The following is a 20,366-nucleotide window of genomic DNA, read 5'->3' on the forward strand; positions in this document are numbered from 1 at the left end:
CATGACAGAGTTTGTTATTGAGTTTTGTCTGTGCGCTTTGAGGTGCAAGTCATTTATTATGTAGGAAAAATGCAAGTGTCACCTGGTTGCAGCTCCCTCCCTGTGTCTGACATGTGATCCTCACACACGGATATCTATAATCTAGCTCATGCATTTTGAATTCCATAAGATAATACAACTGATTATGAATATTAATAAAGAATAATAATACAGATACATAATATTAAAAGATCAAATTTTAGTCTTCAAGCAAATAAGTTTAATTCGTAACTTTGGATGGAAACACATCTAATATGGTGAACATATGGAACATAATATCATGGTTAGAATTAGTTCCAAATTAATTCACAGCCACTGATACAAACATAAGACATGTTTCAACAAGAAACCTGTTAAGATATAATACCAACTTAATTCCAATAGTAAAGGAAAAATCAAACATATAGAAAATCAAACATATACATGACATATTACATTTATCCCACAATTACTAAAACAGTAGAGACTAAATAAATCAGTAAACATTTAAATTATAGTCTTTCATCAATTTTGTTATTTCTAAGTATTTTGCTCTTTCATCGTGTATTTTCAGATTTGTTGCATTTATTATTTTTTACCACGACTGAAATAATTTAACATTTTTTGCCCAGTATGTTCCCACACATACTGTAAAGCCCCCTTGTTTTTCTGCTCTTCTCCAGCTTTCTTCAGATCCTCCAGGTTCTTCATCCATTCATTTTTTCTCTCCTCCTTCAGTCTGGGAATCAGGAAATCCAGATGTAGAAGAGTGAAAGCGCTGTCTGCTTTTAATGCGATCTTACACAGAATCATGATGCTGATATAAGCTTCATGAACCAGGTTGGACTTTTCTTCTTTATTCTTCTCCAGATCACTCTTCAGTTGTTCTGCTATTCCTGTTTTATTCTCTAACTCTTTCAGGATACTTTCGTGTTCCTCTTTAGTAGTATCAAATTTATTTTTATCAAAGCTGGTTTTAGGCTTTTCACCAGTGCGTTCATACTGCTGTTTGAGCTCGTCAAATGTCATTGTGACTTCCTCAGTCTTCATCACATATTTTTTGTCCTCTTTGACATGTTTGCTGTGATGACATTTTCCTGAACACACAGTGCAGTGGCCGTTACTCATGACTGAACACCATGAGAGATCATCGGAAGAGACCAGATTACAGCCCCACTCATGACAGTTTTCCTCACAGACGGAGCAGCAGGTTGCCTTACTGTTCCACAACCATTCATTTACAATGGGGACTTTTTCTTTGAAGGACTTCGTCACTGTAAACTCAAAGTTTTCACACTTCTCAATCTTGTCTCTGTTCTGTCTGAGGGCTTCCTGAATCTGATGCAATTCTCTCATTTTTGACTCCTTCAGATCTATTCGCTCTATCAGATTAGAGACACAGGCCTCAAGTCGTCTTCGCTCTTTCAGAACATCTAATGTCATCTCAACACTTTTTCTGTTCTTTTCTTCCAGGAGTTTGAAGAACTCATTCATGCTTTCGTCTCCCATTTCCCAGTCTGATCTCAAAACTCGCTCATACCGTTTGTCTCTTTTCTCTTTCTGTCGGTTGTCGAATAAGAAGTGAACAGGTTCATTGTCTTCATCTCTTCTGCAGGGTATTTCTGCTTTCTTAATGGCATTGAGAGCATCTGTTGGAGGTCGTCCATTTGACTGTGTGAGAAGAAACACTATGTTGTTCTCTATATTTCTACCAAATAGAGACAGAACTGAGTGAAATATGTAATGCTGTCTGTCAGAGAGACGATTCTGATACGCCTTCATCACAAAACACACTGCATCAATATAATGAATCCCATCCTTATCTGAAAATAATCTGGTCAGATTCTCAGCAATCTCTCTGTCTTTCTCGTATCCTCTAGTGTCTCCGTATCCTGGAGTGTCAATGATGGTCAGAGATGTTGGGTTTTCTTCAACAAACGCCTCATAAACAGTGATCTCAGACGTCTGGGATTGTGACTGATCTTGAGGTTTTTCTTCTGTGATTTGATAAAACTCTTGATCCTCAAACTTCACTCCCAGTAAGTAGTTGATCATGGTGTTGATCATGGTGGTTTTCCCAGAGCCGGTTTCTCCCACCATCAGTATGACTTTGTTCTGTTTGTTTCTGTCTCTTCTTCCATATGTCCATCGTCTGACCTTTTCATCAGTCCCATCAAGATATTTTCTTTCTGTGTTCAGTCGATAAAGCGCTGGAGGACCTGGATTAATCCGTGTGGCATCATGACGTGATCTACAGAAGAGAGAATTGATTTAGCATCAACATATTATTTAAATCAGCAATTTATTATATTTCCTGGTTTGCAGTGACTTTATAACTGTTAGTGGAGTGTTTTTGTTGTTGTTGTTGTTGTTTTTAATTAATTTCCATACACTGATTTTTTTTTTTTCATTCTCTTTTTTGGAGTTTTGAAGGTTTTGAGAAGCTTGTAACTTTTTTTCTTTCTTCCAAGACAAGCAGCATTACAGTATATTGATGTGACTTAAAGGTACAATATGTAAGATTTTTGTAATAAAAAAAAAACAAAAACAAAAAAACACTTGCACAGTGAGATATATTTAATGCAGTTGTGTACTTACATTATCCCAAAAGCTCTCAATGATTTGTAAATCCAGAGAAATACCAGTTTTAAATAATGGCTCATTCCTTGTCATTGACATTAAAAGTAATATCAATTACGTAATATCCGCGCTATCCTCGGATTCCGCTTGTAGAAACCATAGATTACATAGATCCTCATTAGCGGCCGTTTCAATGGACCACTATATGTAAACCGCTAAGGAGGTTCTATGTATGTACTGTATATCTATGATACAATATCTCACACGCCGCTGTTCGTGTAAAACTGAGCAGTTTTAACTCTCCGAATTTTTTGAGAAATAGTCACGTATCAGTAACAGGCTAAAGCATTACATTTCACGATCCTTGCAGCTAATTCACTATGACGGCACACAATAGTGTGATCAAATGTTCAGGTGATACAAAAACTAATTCATTAGCGGATATATAATTTATATGATTTGTGAATTCAAGACCTGGCAAAGCTCTGAATGTGTTTCCCTTATCTGTGCGATGGCTTTGAGTAGGGTGGATTGGACCTTTTCTGGATCATCTTCTCTTCCCTGTCTCATCTGGTGAATCTCTCTGGCATCTTTCACGATGAAGGCGATGTCAGCTATGACTAAGATTCCACTCAACACTCCTGAAGCTGCGGCTACTGCTCGCCTGACACCGGCAGACTGAACAGCAATTCTGCCGAAACTTGCCAACATTCCAAGAGTCACGAACTCTGTGACACCTGCTACTGCGGCTCTGCCTATTCTCCATGACATTTGCACATTATCAAGAGTTGAGCTACGGACAAAATCACTGAACCTTGTAAGTTTTCTCATTACCTTTCTCAGTTTTCTGAGTGACTTAAGAATCGGTTCACTTGCTTTTTTGTAGTCCTGCTGAATTTTTTCAAAGCTCTCACGGAGTGATTTATGTTTTACTGTATTGGTAATGTTGGATGCAGCACCTGCTACACCACCTGCAACTCCAACACCAATCCCAACACCTGCTACAATCAGAGACGCTCCAAATGTGACCGGTGCCAAACATGCCCCAACCAACGCAGTGATTCCTCCAGCGGCTCCGATCACTGCACCTGACAGACTGCCTATAGTGCAGTTATGGTGGATCTCCTCTAGTGAATCTGTTGTTGTTTTCCACTCACTAACTACAGTCTCAATGTCGTTACAGTGCATGTCGTAAGCCTCATTAAAGTTATTGATGGAAGTCAAGTACCTTTGCTGCCGTGCACCTAGAATCCTCCTATTTCTGTCTACTGCTTCTTTCAGGAATGGTTTTGCCAGAATCTCATCAGCTGAAGGTCTCATATGAGGGTCACGGCTGAGCATTTGACAGATTAATTCCTTCAGATCTTCCGAGTACCTATTTGAGATTTTGGGTATGGTTCCTTCCAAGCTTTTGGCATGTAGACAGTGACGCTCTATGATGTTTGACTGTCAGATAAAGGAAAAATAAAAGTCTGATTAACCTCTAGATTATTACCATAAACATTTTAAATATATTAAAAACTAAAAACTATATATATATATATATATATATATATAGAGAGAGAGAGAGAGAGAGAGAGGGGGAGAGAGAGAGAGGGGGAGAGAGAGAGAGACTCACCCACACATCCAGCATGCAGAGATCATGAAGCAACCATCCCAATGACCATATGTCACTAAACGTAAGTATAATTTAGTTAGTAACTTCAGTTGATATAGTGTCACATCTATGCTCTGTTTTGCATTGATTTAGTTTTCCCTGTTTGACTGCTAGATTGTGTTCTAGTTAATCTCCTTGATTGTTAATTAGGTTACACCTGTCCCCATTATGTTAGTTATTGTCATTTTCTGTGTATTTAAGCCATGTGTTCTTTGAGTTTGGTGTCGTTCCAGTTTACTGGTCTTGTTTCCCTCTGATTCTCCTGTCTATTCTGAATCTTTAACCATTTTCAAGAAACGACTCAAGGTGCATGTTTTTCATCAAAAACAATTCACAGCACTTATTGCCCTATTGTTAGTTTGATTGTTTCTGTTGCTCTCCTCATTTGTAAGTCACTTTGGATAAAAGTGTCTGCTAAATGATTCAATCTAAATGGATTATTGGATATAAAGACTTATAAAGACTACACAGAGCTATTTTTCATTTTGCACTTTATTTTAACAGTCACTCATTACACATAATTAATACAATAGTTAATTGTATTGTTTTGGATGACCTTCATCTGAATACTTAACTTTCATGTTCTTTAACACCCGTTTTTTTTCTAAGACATGTTTATAAAACCTCCTAATTGAACTAAGGCCTAATCCTGGTTTAATTTAAAATTGTCTGTGAAACCAGCCCTCAATGTATGTATTACCTTATCTTTTACAAAAAGCATACCTTTTTGAATTGTGTCTGTGTTTTGTAATGATTTCTGGGCTGACATAGAGCGCTGCACCCACACTTGATGTTGCATATTCATCAGCTCTTAAAAAGAAAAATCAAACATGTAAATTCAAATGGATGAAACTGACTAAATCTCTTCAAAAATCCTATTACTATTTAATTTCACCTTTGCAGCACTTTTGAGAATCCAAAATCTCCTAGATTGATGTAACCATCCTCAGTAAGAAAAACATTCTAGAAGAACACCATAAATCATCACATGAACACATAAACACATTTCTCTTTAATGTTAATAAATGATTAAATGATCTTGGTCAATGTCTACCTGTGGTTTTATATCTCTGTGGAGAACATTGTTCTCATGGAGATACTGCAGAGCCAGACAAATCTGAACAAACCAGTCAAGGGTCTACACACAGAAGAAACAAGAAAGCAGTAATTTATTCCATGCATTGTATTTGTTTTATTTGGTATATTTGAGTAAAAAAAAAAAAGGTTGCATATTTGCCATTAGTCTACCATAGTGAAAAAATAATAATAATTGGTTCTTGTTTTACAGTATACCCCCAAATGTATCATTCAGTGTTGAGTATTAACAGTGTTGAGTGATATTAGCTCTTCTCTGGAGTACTTTATAGCTAACTAACAAACTGTAATCATTGGATAACTTTTCTGTAATAAATGTGACATTAAGGTCGCTTGTCCACCAAAGTGTTTTTAGTATAATTTCTCAATTCTTTCAAAACAAGCGCAGCATGTTTTAAAGCATTTCTCTGGTCGCTGAGAGATGGAAATTTGGGTAAAACATGGTGCTAATCACTGTCACTTTTTACAAAGCTCTTTGATACCAATCTTTCATTTGAAAGTCACGTGTCTAGTATCTGTAAAACTGCATTTTTCCATCTTAAAAATATATCTAAATTACGCCATATGCTCTCATTGACAAATGCGGAACAATTAGTTCATGCGTTCATGACCTCAAGGCTAGATTATTGTAATGCTCTACTGGGTGGTTGCCCTGCACGCTTAATAAACAAACTACAGCTGGTCCAAAACGCAGCAGCTCAAGTTCTTACCAGAACCAAGAAGTACGACCATATTAGCCCGGTTTTGTCAAAACTGCATTGGCTCCCTATTAAACATTGCATCAATTTTAAAATATTGCTGATTACTTACAAAGCACTAAATGGTTTCGCTCCGCAGTACTTGAGGGAGCTCTTAACGCATTATAGTCCTTCACGTCTATTGCGATCTCAAAATTCCGGCCAGTTAATAATACCTAGAATATCAAAATCGACTGCTGGTGGTAGATCCTTCTCCTATTTAGCACCAAAACTCTGGAACAGTCTTCCTAAATGGACTGCATTTATATAGCGCTTTCACAGACCTATGGCCACCAAAGCGCTTTACATATAAGCCTCACATTCACCCATTCATACACCGACGGCGGTGTCAGCCATGCAAGGCGCCACCCAGCTCGTCGGGAGCAGCTGGGGTTAGGTGTCTTGCTCATGGACACCTCGACACTTGGTCAGGTGGAACCGGGGATTGAACCACCAACCTTCCGGTTTGTAGACAACCTACATGAACCACTGAGCCACTGCCGCCCACTTCCTAACATTGTCCGGGAAGCAGACACACTCTGTCAGTTCAAAGCCAGATTAAAGACACATCTCTTTGACCTAGCATTCACATAATACATTATAGACTTCTATAGTTCAATGTTAGGCTGCATAGATTAGGTCAGCCGGAACCGGGAACACTTCCCATAAATCCTGATGTACTCGTTACATCATGAGAAGAATGGCATCTACGCTAATTTTAGTGTCTGTGTTTATCCCAAGGTTTTCCCGCAGCCTGCCGGATCCGGGCCGTATCCAGATCTGACGAAGGACCTTCGCCTGGACCCGATGACAATGCAGTGCTGAAGTGCCAACTAGTCTCTCCCTATGGAGGATCCCTTTACCACTCTACAGATAAGGCGTTGTCGGGAAATTCGTTTCGCGTTCCTACCCCGAAGCGACAAAATAAAATAAAATTCTTTATCAAAATCTATAAGGAAAGACAAGTACTTTGTTTAGGCTTGGCTTGTAGGGAATTTAAATTCGCGTTTAAAGTCTGTGTAGAGAGAATGGTGTCGTCTTAGCGGCCCCTAATTTAATAACAAATGATCGTTGCGACGGAAGCAAATCAATCAAAACTAACTTTAGATGGAAAATAACTTAAAGAACCGCTATAAAGCCAAAACAATCTGTTACCTTAAATTATACGCTTATCTCTGTAAAGCTGCTTTGAAACAATCTACATTGTTAAAAGCGCTATATAAATGAAGATGACTTGACTTGACAAAGCCATCTAATCACAGCGGAGGACAAAGACCCAACTGTCACATTCTGTTACAACAATAACAGATGACAATACAAGCACATTCATCCAAAACAAGTAAGTACTTTACATTGTTTTGACATTTTTATATTCAGAAACAAACTATTTGTGAAATCAGATGCTAGTAACAGTTCAGCAGATATTCCGTATCATAGCAACTAAAGTGTCTTTAGGCCCTTTCACACCGAACGCGAAACAATTGTTCCCCTTCATCAGTCACTACCATGCAAGTCAAGACTGACGAATGGGGATCGCTTGCGAGAGCCTAACTACTTAGAGTGAAACTAAACGAGCCAATGCACATTGGCATGTGATAATTGCACCAGCTACTGTGCATCGCAGCGTGAGCATATAATGAGCAGAAGGTGCATCGCATCCTTGTCTTTCGCTTCGGAGCCAAGTGGCGAATGCTGTTCCTGCTCTGCAATCTTATCTGAGAGTGTTTTAACTTCAACTTTTAACTTCAGACGAGTCTGCTTCTTCAGGAGAATGCCTCTTTAAGCTGGTGTTGGTGTTACAACACAGACAGTGCTGGCCGCAATCTCACAGAGAGCAAAACAGCTGTTTTCACAGCTTAGGATGTTAGAAACAGCTATTGTCCTGTTTGTGTAGCCGTGGTCATCCCTGGGTGCTTCAGCACTAGAGAGAGCGGTTTCCTGAAAGAGGATACACGGTTTGACACTGCATCTTTTTCAAGATGTCATTCAGTCCCTTTGCCTATTCCCCAGTCTAGTTCCTCTTCTGCTGCACCAGAAAAGAGCTAATTTGGCTAATAGCTCTCGTGATCTGAGGATTACAGTGAGCGTTCCCCAACGAGACCACCTCCTCAGGCCCCTCACTCCTCTAGGGCGTCACAAACATGCTGACACTGTGTTCGTGGGTGGTTTATGACCACATCGGCATGTTGTTCGTCTTGCCTCTCTCATGAGGGCTTGAGCGCTCAGCATGCTGTGTGCCATCGAGTTTGACGGCCACGTTCACTGTCTTGCATGCCTAGCAGCTTTCGGATGGGATTACTGCATCGGAGAGAGGGCTGTTACGCTCTGGAAATAAAGATGATGCTGAGTTCCCACTGTAATGGTGTGTGTGCTCATGCTGAATCAGATTCAGACTTGACAGCCACACTTTCCCGGGCTACTCTGGGGGCGCAGTGCGATGCGTAATCGCCTTGCCCCGCCCCCGTAGCTGCCGGATGTGTGTGGAAAAGTTTGGCAGTATGGAAGCATATTGGCGCCAATATGAAAAGCCAAACACGCCAAAATCTGCAGAAAAAAGTTTTTCCTCTCTCACTGCCCTTGGTGGTGGGGCGCCTTTGCTTATTGCAGACCGCCTCTTCCCTGCATGTGAGGGCCACCCTACAAGTTTGTGGAAGGCCAAAAACACTAGAGTAGTTCTAAGTCTGGGTTGATGATGCTTGATGCATGTCACGAGGTGGCCTTTTTCGGAGACACTGTTGGAGACTGTGCCCAGCGGTTTTCCACAGTTCAGAAACAGGCTGAGGTAACCAAGAGCTTGTCCCAATGTGCTACCAGATTCACTCATTGGCTTCCCCTCAGTCTGTTTGTCGCCAAGGGTGTTAGTCCCCTGCGAAAAAACAAAAAAACACAACTGTCACAGCCAGGTCTACTGTGATGTCAAGCTTTCGCAGGAAGACGGAGCCACCTGTCTTAGCAGCCCTGAGACCCAGAGTCAGCTGCTCTTCCCTGGTGGAGGGCCGGGCAGACAATCTTTTTGTTTATTCAAATTCTGTTCCGCCGCTGGCGTCTCAGTCAGTGGTACCCAAATTCTCAATAAGAGCAGCTTCTCTGGGTCACAAGAGGGTGCGGAGGGCAGTGAGCGATGCCACCAAGCCTTCCCACACACCCTCTGCCCCACCCTGGAACCAGTTAAGTGTGGCACAACACACTCAGATTCTGCTTCGGGCCGCCTCAGTGCCTCCCGAGCCCCTGTGTTCCACCTCGCTGCCCCATCGCGGGTACATCTGTGGTCCCGTTGGTCCAGCTTGCACGGTGCCTGGGAGCCTAGCGATTCCCAGCTCGTTTTGCTGGCTCATCCGTACCATCAGACTCGGCTATGCAATTCAGTTCACCCGGCGCCCACCCAAGTTCAAGGGCATCCACTTCATCTCTGTGTGGAGTTGCGATGCCCGTCTTGTGGGCAGAGATCGATGTCCTACTGGCAAAAGACGCGAATGAGCCGGTCCTTCCAGTTGATATGAAGACAGGGTTATATAGCCCCTACTTCATTGTACCCAAGGAATGCGGTGGGTTACGGGCAATCTTGGACCTGCAAGCCCTGAATTGGGCCCTGCACAAGCTCCCGTTCAAGATGTTAACGCAGAAATGCATTTTCTAATGTATCCGTCCCCGAGATTGGTTTGCAGCGATCGACCTGAAGGACGCGTACTTTCATGTCTCGATTCTTCCTTGACACAGACCGTTTCTGCGGTTTGAGATTGAGGGACGGGCATACAAGTACAAAATCCTACCCGTCGGGCTGTCCCTGTCGGCCTGAGCCTTTACGAAGGTCGTGGAGGCAGCCATTGGTCCACTCAGAGAACACAGCGTTCATATTTTCAACTATCTACAGTAGACGACTGGCTGATTCTGGCTGTCTCGAGAGCAGTTGGCACATCACCCCGCACTGCCTCCCAACCTTCAGCCCGTGGTCGGACCCTTCGTTTCAGGTGGACAGGGCCTCAACTGCATTGGCATATTAATTGCCATGAGTTGCTCGCGGTACACCAGTGCTGAAAGAAAATGTATTTTCCCTTGTGTCTCTCAAAGGTTTGTCCATTTGGCTTTAACCTCTTTCCCTGCACACATACAACAGTAAATTAAGATAAAGTTTGGTACTACACCAGAAACAAACTAAAAACAAACTATGCTTTTGACAAAATACATCATAAAATATAATTAGAGCATCACATACTATAATTAACAGCTCTACACCAGAAACAAACTAAAAACAAACTATGCTTTTGACAAAATACATCATCAAATATAATTAGAGCATCACATACATAATTAGAGCATCACATACTATAATTAACAGCTCTAGAGCGAATGAGCTCTCTCTGACTCAACAGAGTGCATATAACACTCACCTGTTCTTCTTCAAAACTTCCTTCTTGTGTTTTCATTTTCTTGCATAGATCTCCTCCTGCACAGTACTCCATCACAATGTAAAAGTACCCGGATTCTTCATCATAAAAAACATCCAAAAAAATTAAAAATGATGTATTATCATAGAATAATTTCATTTTCAAATATAGGAAATTAAATATGTATAAACTACCAGTCAAAAGTTTGGGAATTATCTTATTTCCTAAACATTTTCAGCAGCCTCATTACTCCAGTCTGCAGTGTCAAACTGCTTTGATCACAGGAATAAATTACGTTACAATATATTCACATAGAAAACATTTATTTGATACAGTAAAAAAATATTTCACAATATCACTGTATGTTTGATCAAATAAATAAAGGCTTGGTGACCCAAAAATCATATTTATTCTAAACTTCTGACCGGTAGTGTATTCATATGCCTGTATAAAAGTCATATACAAGTAATATATTTACCTTTCAGAATAATCTCTTATACTAAGATTCAGATCTTTCTGTCATTGTTTATTCACTTATTAAACTAATTTGTCAAAACACAGTTTTAAATAAATGCACTATATGTCATTAAAATACAATATTCTTTAAAAGTTAAGGGCTTCTTGCCAATGGGAAAATGACCTCTTTAACATTCATCCTTCCCTCACATTGTCAGGGTTCTGTCACTTCGGTCTAGTTTGTTCTTGTCACAGAGCTCTGACACTCCTGTATTTTCTTGTCTTAGTCTGTGCGCCTGGTTTCATGTTCGGAGCATGGTGTTCGGATTCCGGCACTAATGTCATGTTCGGTATCAGTTCTGTGTCGGGATTCGGATATTCATGCTCCGAGTGTTTAGGCTTGTTGGACTTGAACCGGCGCTGCACAGACGGATCGGTTTATGACATCAAAGTACCGCGAGAGCAATTCAAAAGCACACAGAGCCGTCTACTCTCGAATCGCTCTCGCGGTACTTTGATGTCATTCACCGATCCGTCTGTGCAGCGCCGGTTCAAGTCAAACAAGCCTATTGTCTTCTGTCATGAGTGCATGGAATGAGTATTAACTCATTCTCGTGTGCTCTTCTGTCCGTAAGTTTTTGTGCTTTCATGTCATGTTTTGTCTTGTGCTGTTGCATGCAGCTTGTGTTTTACACTGACTGTGTGCTTTCATGTTGTAATGTTTTGTGTGAACACGTGGCTTATGAGTATCCTCATTAGCTGCGTGTTAATAGGCTTGTTTGAGATTAGGGATGGGAACGACACGGGATTTGGGAAATCGACTGTGTCGACTTCCATGTGTCGACTTTTTGTCGGATTGTCAGCCTTTTTTTTTTTTTTTTTTAAAGAGCAGCAGCAATGCGGAGGCTGGAAAATATTCTACATCAGGGTCCGAAATTAACACCCGGCAAGCGCCAAATGCGGGTAGATTTTCTGTTTGGCGAGTAAATCTCAAAAGGCTATCCGCCACACTGGCGGGTGAATGTTCATAACAAAATATGAAATTTTAAGCGCGCACGCACGAGCAGAGAGAGAGCGAGTCCCGGCCGCGCGCGCGCGCACTCACCATTCAGAGTGGTCAAGCTTCCCCGTACTTTTTGACAAGCGTCCTTGACAGGGCGGCCAGAGCTTCTTTGCAGCTAGTCATTAAACCAGTGATCTTCTCTGCGCGGCGGCTGTCCAGCTTTCGCACTCTGAAGGCATCCATGCTGCTCTGTGTCGCTGACGGCATCGGGTGTTTTCTGTCGAGGTGAGCCTGCATCCCTGACGTGGATGTATGGAACGCATAATCTTTGCCGCACAATTTGCACCTCACTATCTTATCATTAATTTAATTTTGCTAAAACTCCCCCACACCTTGCTCCTGTTATTTGCCACTGCCGCCATGTTGACTCTGTCGCCTGTCTCACACACACACACACACACACAGGGTCAACGGTCAAGTGGCGATCCCATTTAGAAAAAATGGATTGTTTTATTTAAAATGTTTTATTTCATTATGGGAAAAGTGGCACTTTATGATGTGTATTTGAATAGGAAATGTAATAAATTAAAAGCCAAAAAAAAAAAAAATGCAATTTGGAAATCCCACAAGCCCCGCCCCCTCGACATGTCGACACTCTATTTTTTTTGTCGAGTGGAGCATGTGTCGAATGTCGGTCGTTTTGTCGAGAAAAAGTCCCATCCCTATTTGAGATGAGCAAAATCTGCGCAGAACCGATCACCGGTGATCAGCGCGAGATGCATGCTGGTTAGAAATGTGTCCGAGTGCGGTCCGCCTTGCTCTGATGTCATGCTGACGTGTCAAAAATCTCTCGCGAGCGCAAGGCGCACTTGTCGGATTCTGCAGTCGAGCGCAGTTGCTCTCCACCGACTGCGCTGATCAAAAGCATGATGGGAAACGACTTGTTGACGTCACAGCTTAATGCTCATTGGTTTAAACAACCGTGATGTATTGTTCTCTTTTAAAATGTTTGATTTTAAAACTCTGATATCATGTTTTATGTGTATACTGTACGTTATGTGTGAATACTCCCAAACTATCTAAGAGTGTGATCTCTATGTAATGTAATTTTTATTAAAAAAAAAAAGAAAAAAAGAAAACATGCCTGTATTAAAGAAAACAAGTAATAAAAACTCAGTGAGTGTTTTAGCGCAATTTTCTGACGTCATGGGATCACAACACTAAGAGATAGTAAATCTTTTTATGTTTTTTTTTTTTTTTTTTTTTGTGCGTTCCCGAGATTAGACCTTCCTTAACATAATGCCGAAAACCCGAAGTCTCTAGGTGGTCTGGTTGAGGAGGAGATAGAAGTGCAAGATTGGTGCGCACAGACAGAACAGAAATCATGAGTTAACAATCGCAATTTTGTCTGGTGGAAAATTGCGCTAAAAAGACTGATAAACATGTATTTGGAATGGAATTAAATAAGTAGGCTACTTTGGGTGTCTTGTTCATTATATTTATTTTCATATAAAAGCAACAGAACTTAAATTCCATCCAGTTTATTAGCAACACTGTCAGAGGTGTCAAGTAACGAAGTACAAATACTTCGTTACCTTAGTTAAGTAGAAATTTGAGGTATCTATACTTTACTGGAGTAATTATTTTTCAGAAGACTTTTTACTTCTACTCCTTACATTTTGACGCAATTATCTGTACTTTCTACTCCTTACATTTTAGAAATAGCCTCGTTACTCCAATTTAATTTCGGCTTGTTTTCATTCCGGCTTGTCGTCGTAAAAAAAGAAAAAAAAAATTGTCCAATTACACAAACAGTTTAGACCTGACTCCCGCCTCCTGTATACACATCGCTAAACTGATTGGCGTTGTGGTGTCATTTTCTAACTTGTGAGAGGCTGTAGTCACATTTGGTTGTGCGCAGCGCCAGAAGTCCTCCGAAGAAAACGTAGATGCGGTAAGCGAGGGAGAAATCGCAGCAAATATTGATTCAGAGAGAGAGAGAGAGAGAGAGAGAGAGAGAGAGAGAGAGAGAACCTTTATGCTCCCTCGTTATGCTGGGTACACACCAAAATATTTTTTACATCTTATAAGATTTTCAAAATGTGATAGACCACAAATATGAGGACAACAAATCCTAGATTTAAGCGTTTTGCTCCTATAGTGTGTGTGTGCCATGATGTGACAAAGACAGCACACCACACACCAACAGATTTTCAACCAGAGTCTCGACTGAACACAGGAAGTCTCTCAAAATCTCGCAAGACTTCAGAATAAGCATGGCGGACGATATGCAGGAAGAAATTGCGATGATAGTGTTTGGAATGATTTTCACAGAACAAGTTGTATAAACATTTGTGCTGTTGCCACAAATCAACAAGCTGATCCTCCATCTCTGCTGTCCACATCAATTTCACTTTGTGCAGCGCCATGACTGCGTTTGTTATGCTTCCGTCTTCCTTCATCTCGCTTTCTGATTGGATATTGTTTCCTTTCACGTGATAATCTCCAGAGCGTGTGTGTGTTTGTCCTCGGGTTTCCCCCCCACACTTCAGGATTTCTGATCGTAAATATTAAACATGTTGAATATTTACGATTCGTGATCGGGGCGGCTCCGACGTTCTTCCGATAAGGTTCGAACACTCTTAACACACCTCACACCAAGGGGAAATCTGATAAGATAATCTGTAGAACCATCAAGATAATCGGGACACAGCTAGGATTGTCGGAAGGGGGGAAATCTGCCCAAAATCAGCCCGATTATCTTCTGGTGTGTACCCAGCATTACCTGTCCTCCCTCGTTACCTGCCTTGTTCGCTCCCTGTTTATTCTCCTTGTGTCGATCGATCGTCATGTTGACTGTTACCTTATGTGTCAACTTAACTTAAGTCTCTTATATCTAGATGGGCTTATAGCTCTATATGGAGCAAATGAGCTGTTCCACTGGGTCCTAGACATCATGTAGACATTATAACATCCTTTTTTGGTAGTTTTAGCATTTTTAGTTTGAATTTTGATCATTTAGGTTATTTCTATGTGAAGCATAGCTCGCTTTCCCTTCATTCCTACGGGGGTCAAATTGACCCGCGAGGGAAGGATTTGTTACCTTTTTAGATTTCAACCACAACACTTTTTTTGTATTCTTGGACCCCTCTGATGAAAATTGTTTTAAAAAATGAGTTTCAGGTCAAAATTACTTGTATACTTTTAATATGTACAGGGTAAAAATACATTACACATTAAAAGTAAATCATCACTCAAAAAACCTGTAACATTTACTTTCAGACTGAAGGAACATCGTCATGCTTCTCTTTCTATAATTTAAACAGACACACCTTCAAAGGAGTCCTCGTAACCAACGATATATCCATGCTGCAGATCCTTCAGGATGTTAATTTCGTTTTTCGCTGCATCTAGATTCAAATTCACATTCTGCAAAGAACACATTTAATCTATGTGATGTTTATCTATAGGATCTTATTAATATGTTCCATCTTCCTAACATTATTTCAGCTTGTTGCAGGGTTCACTTCACACACACATTTGGATTTGGCACAGGTTTTATGCCAGAGTTGGGACACATTCAGATACACATACAATTTTGTTGGCATCGAACCAGGGACCTTCTTACTGTGAGACGACAGTGCTATCCATTGAGCCACTGTGCCGTCCCAAATTAATACATTCAATACTTTAAATAATTCTTGATTGTACTTACATCTTTGTTGATCTCTTTGACTACCAGGAAATCTTCATCTGGACTTTTCACCAGAAACGCTCTTCCTGAAATCCCTTTTCCAAGTTCTTCTGTTATTGTGTATTCATGTTTTTTTAACACTTCTACAATCAAGATTCAAATCGAAAATTACCATTAGAAAAACACTAAAACAATATAAAACACTAAAACAATATAAATACAAATATCACTCAAAAAATTATTGGCAAAAAAAGTATTTACAATATATTCAGTAGCTACTGATTACCTTATGCTTATTGATTATTAATGCTAATTATTGAATACATTTATTTAACACTAATACTTATTAGTATACAATACTAATGTGTTGTGGTTGCAATTCTTTGTGTGCAATTTTCAATATAACACAATATTATATAAATTAAACTACCATTTAATTTACATAATATTATATAAATAATAATTTATATAATAATATATAAAAGTATAATATTATATAAATATTTATATACAATTTATGTTAATAAAAATTAGAAGGTAGAAACAACTGTGACAGTTAACACACACACACACACACACACACGGGATCAGTTGCAGCCCTCTTTACTTTGCTTTAATGAATTGAGCTGGTTGTTGAGAGAAGTTTTAGTTTTTACAGTAAGAGTTTAGATATGCAAATCACAAAAGACCCTCACAGTCATTGTTATGCATTCAGACTTTGACTAATTACACTCACCTGCTCTTGCTGTTGCTCTGCTATCATTTTCATTGTTTAATGCTGTTATGAAAATAGGACAAGAGGTTCAAATTCAGTACTTAAAGAAACAGAACAGTATATTGTGTTACACCATGCAGCACATAACAAAATTCAAAGCACATGCTGGCTTTTTTCAGGTAGTTTAGCAACAAAGTGGACCGAGATTATTGAATGAGGCAAAGTGATTGTTAAAATGAGCTGTTTATTGAATAGTTTCAGTTGTGTCTTTATCAGTGCTCAGTCGGGCTTCAAGCAGCAACAATTCAACTGCTTCATCATTTCATGATGTTATAAACCTTGAGATGGAGACATTTCCTTATCTCTAACTTATTTGTGAAGGCAACAAAGGACACAACATATGATTAAATGAGAGAATAAAATAAAGAAATACTATTAAATAAAAATACTTAGTATAATCAATAAGTAGCTATTCTTCCAACATGCCCTCAACAGACTAAATGTGCACAGTGATTGACAGACAGATAACACTTTATTAAAATTATTAATTGCTAATCTGAGCCTTAAAGGTGCCTTATGTAAAAATAAATAAATTCATACTCCACATTCCATACCAGATGGGGGCAGTATACCTCCAGAAAGTGAGTTGGTCTACTCTAGAGTATGAATATCTTCAAGCTACTCCCCTTCACCTTTACCAGTGAATATGTTCATATTCGTTTTGTTCATATTACATTTTTATTGTTAGTTTGAATTACATTAATTTGACAGACAGCATTCGCTGATGTTGACCAAGCTAGCGCCAACGTAACCAGAGCTTCCAACTCTCACGCATTAACCGTGAGACACACGCAAACACTTTTCACACGCTCTCACCCCACACATCAATTTTCTCACGCACAGAAAAATCGCGAAGCAAAGAGGACACGGAGACCGACAGACTAGACAGAGCAGGTTAGTTATGATATAAAAAAATCTCAGCTCTCAGATTCTGTCAATTAAATACCGTTTTGGCGCTTGTAAATGTTACACGACAGATCCCTAGCGCATGTGAACCGATCATCTCTACTAGCTAATAGTAAAAAAATCACGAACACTGAAAGATACAGTAACGTTAGGCTACAACTTACCAAAATGTATTCCTCATACATAATATCGACCAATCAGTGTTTTTTATCATCGTGAAGAGGTCAATAACACAGCTGGAGAACAATTATGTCAGATTTACCTCAGGAAAGCCATTTAATATACATAATATAGGTCACGTAGTTGGCAAGAAAAAAAGAGCAATAGAGATTGTGCTATGTGTACTATATTACAATACTGTATTTATGAACGTTATATACGTTTATCGAACAGCCTTCGATACATTTCTATGTTATAACTTCCCGAAAATCTACACAAACATATAAAACAAACTTCTAACGAAATACTAACAGCATCTTACTTACCAATCCAAACGAAATGTTGCAAGTTCGAAGTCAAACCTCATTTTTTTCATGTCCATTAGTTGTCTCCAGCGATGGAAAGCAGTGCCAATGTTTACTCTGGTTCTGTTCCTTTTTTATCATATTTTATTTGAATGTAGTAGTGGGCAGTAGGCTACTTTTGACATCAGATTGACACGATTGACATCAGGTTCAAGTACGCCCACAAGCCGTGCGAGTTATTCGTGTATTGCATGTTTGGCTGGTGGTTATGTTGCCGGCATACCGCCTCCCATGGCCGAAACTGGTATTACGACACCTGTCGGGCCGTGGCTATTAATGCTAATGCTAATTGAGGTTGATATCTCTGCAGCACTATAACTTGACATTTTTTTAATGACATCATCGCCCTTATTTCTTCTCATTCTTTTGATGCATGTAGCTCATTTTTTGGATATTTTTACCTCAATTTTTACATAAGGCACCTTTAAACTATTCTAAAACAAAACTGTCACAAAAATGATGGGTATGCTCTCTCACCAGACCTATTTCAATAATATGTCAAATAGCAACATCAGTGTATTCAGTACAGCTGTACAAATGGCAGAAAAGCTAAATTTGAATTTGTTTCTAAAATATTTGGCAAAATTCGAATTATATTCAAATTCTAAAGGCAATACTTAATGTTATAGGGAAAAAGTACTCTATTGTCTCCTATGCCCACAAGTGGGTGCAAGAGAGCGCATTGAGCAAATATAAACCAAATCAAGCATCACATCTTTTATTGAAATGGCATTCGCTTTTTAAAGTGCATTAACTTTTCAAAAAATTGTTCTTAAATAAAATATACTTTCATTAATGTGCATGAAAGGAAAATTAGGTAAGAATAGTACATAAAACTGTGTTCGTGCATCAGTAACCTGAGAAAACACACTTCAACAGACAGCGTACTGTTACATTAACGTTACATGAACATAAAATACCAAACGTCTCGGTTACGTATGGTAACCCTCGTTCCCTGAAGGAGGGAACGGAGACGCCACGTTGGGACCGATGAATATGAATCTCGCTAGAGAGGCCAATCTACTTCGAGTGAAACTAAAACGATCCAATGCACATTGGCATGCTATAATTGCACCAGCTGCGCTTCATCGCGGCACGCGCATACTGTAGGCTATAATGAGCAGCAGGTACATCAGGTTTTAGCTGAGGAGCCGGTGACCTGACTGTCCTAGTGCAGAAGATGTGGCGACGGGACGTGGCGTCTCTGTCACTGTTGTTCCGTGATAAACCATATAGAGAGATTATTGGATAACACTGGGAAAGCGTGTCCTTCTGTTAGAAAGGAGAATGCTGCGGAACCCACATTTTTCCCCGAAGGAGTTATGTGGAGATATACATATGGACTAACCCGAAGACTAACCCAAATTGCATATGAAATACTGGATGACTTAGCCCAAGGGAAAGACACAGGCTTCCGTTTAGGAGCAGCCATGAAAGAAAACACATATGGGGTCCCCGTAGGCTGGGGATGAGAATGAGAGTGATTGAATATGTAAAAATAAATAAATAAATAAATAAACAAACAAAAGAGAATAGAATTTTTTATTTAAAGGAACACTCCACCGTTTTTTGAAATAGGGCTTATTCACCTTCTTTCCCACATTTAGATAGGTGGGCAAATGCATTTTTGTCTCAGTGCATGCATTGTTTTAGGTTGACAGGGTCGGCGCTAGCTTAGCTTAGCATAATGAATGGAATCCTTTGTTGCCAGCTAGCATGTCCTGAGTAAAAGTGATAAAAAAAATAAAAAAAAACTAATTATTTCTTGTGGCCTGCGTATTCACAACGAGTACAAATAGCGATGCAGATTAATACTAGGCGATTTCCTAGGCAGATATTGACTTGAGACTATATTAGGGGGAAGCACAGGCGAAGCACTGCTACTTGAGCGCAGAGATATCACGTGACATATGAAATCCCACGACTTCCGTCAACATACCGGCGTGAATAGTAGCTGGCAGTGATGTGCGGGTTGATCCAAAATGAGCGGGTGCCTGCGGTCACCCGCGGTTACGAGTCATCCAAAAATATTTTTTATGATATTCGGGTCTCGGTCAGTCGGGTCATTTGAAATAAAGATGCTAATTAAACCTTTGTAATTTATATAGCACAATTTTCAATTAAATACATAGGCCTACACTTTATTGGCTGAATAACTGGCAAGAAGTACGATGACGCACAAGCTCAGTCTGCAGGTAGAGATGGAGGCGGCAAGAGAAAAGGTGAAGACTGGGGAGTGGAAGCTGTGGGAGACATTTGCCGAAATAATGAAAGATGATGACCAAAGTGCTGGCTTTGTCATGTGTACTTCTTGCTATGCTATTTACACATTTGATAGCCACAAAACTGGCACGACCAACCAGGCACGGCGCCAGGATTCCAGTTTTGGATGGGCCAGACCAATTGTGGGCGGGCCTTAAATTAAAAACGTTAAATAAAAAATAAAAAACGTTATCCAATCAAACTTAATACATTTTTTTTTTACTAATATAGCCTACTGTTATATTATCTGTGCATATACATAATATAGATTTTA

The 20,366-nt window shown here is 39.8% G+C and overlaps 1 protein-coding gene across 13 annotated transcripts in view; it reads right to left on the bottom strand.

Moving 5' to 3' along the window:
• Positions 1 to 236: 236 nt before the first annotated feature.
• The window catches only part of LOC311078642 (uncharacterized protein), an 87,730-nt gene continuing 67,600 nt past the window's right edge, over positions 237 to 20,366 (bottom strand). For all 13 annotated transcript variants that reach the window (XM_084107574.1, XM_084107579.1, XM_084107581.1 and 10 more), the window contains 10 exons: positions 16,362 to 16,403; positions 15,647 to 15,768; positions 15,264 to 15,360; positions 10,476 to 10,570; positions 5,310 to 5,393; positions 5,151 to 5,218; positions 4,979 to 5,065; positions 4,217 to 4,271; positions 3,827 to 4,044; positions 237 to 2,269 (listed from right to left, as the gene is read on the bottom strand). In XM_084107574.1, the coding sequence (XP_083963700.1) occupies positions 607 to 2,269; positions 3,827 to 4,044; positions 4,217 to 4,271; positions 4,979 to 5,065; positions 5,151 to 5,218; positions 5,310 to 5,393; positions 10,476 to 10,570; positions 15,264 to 15,360; positions 15,647 to 15,768; positions 16,362 to 16,403 (2,531 nt within the window). In that variant the 3' untranslated portion in view covers positions 237 to 606. The remainder of the gene's footprint in view (positions 2,270 to 3,826; positions 4,045 to 4,216; positions 4,272 to 4,978; positions 5,066 to 5,150; positions 5,219 to 5,309; positions 5,394 to 10,475; positions 10,571 to 15,263; positions 15,361 to 15,646; positions 15,769 to 16,361; positions 16,404 to 20,366) is intronic.

The sequence above is a fragment of the Abramis brama genome, assembly GCF_963993115.1.
Source record: "Abramis brama genome assembly, chromosome: 3".
In the NCBI taxonomy this organism is placed as follows: Eukaryota; Metazoa; Chordata; class Actinopteri; order Cypriniformes; family Leuciscidae; genus Abramis; species Abramis brama.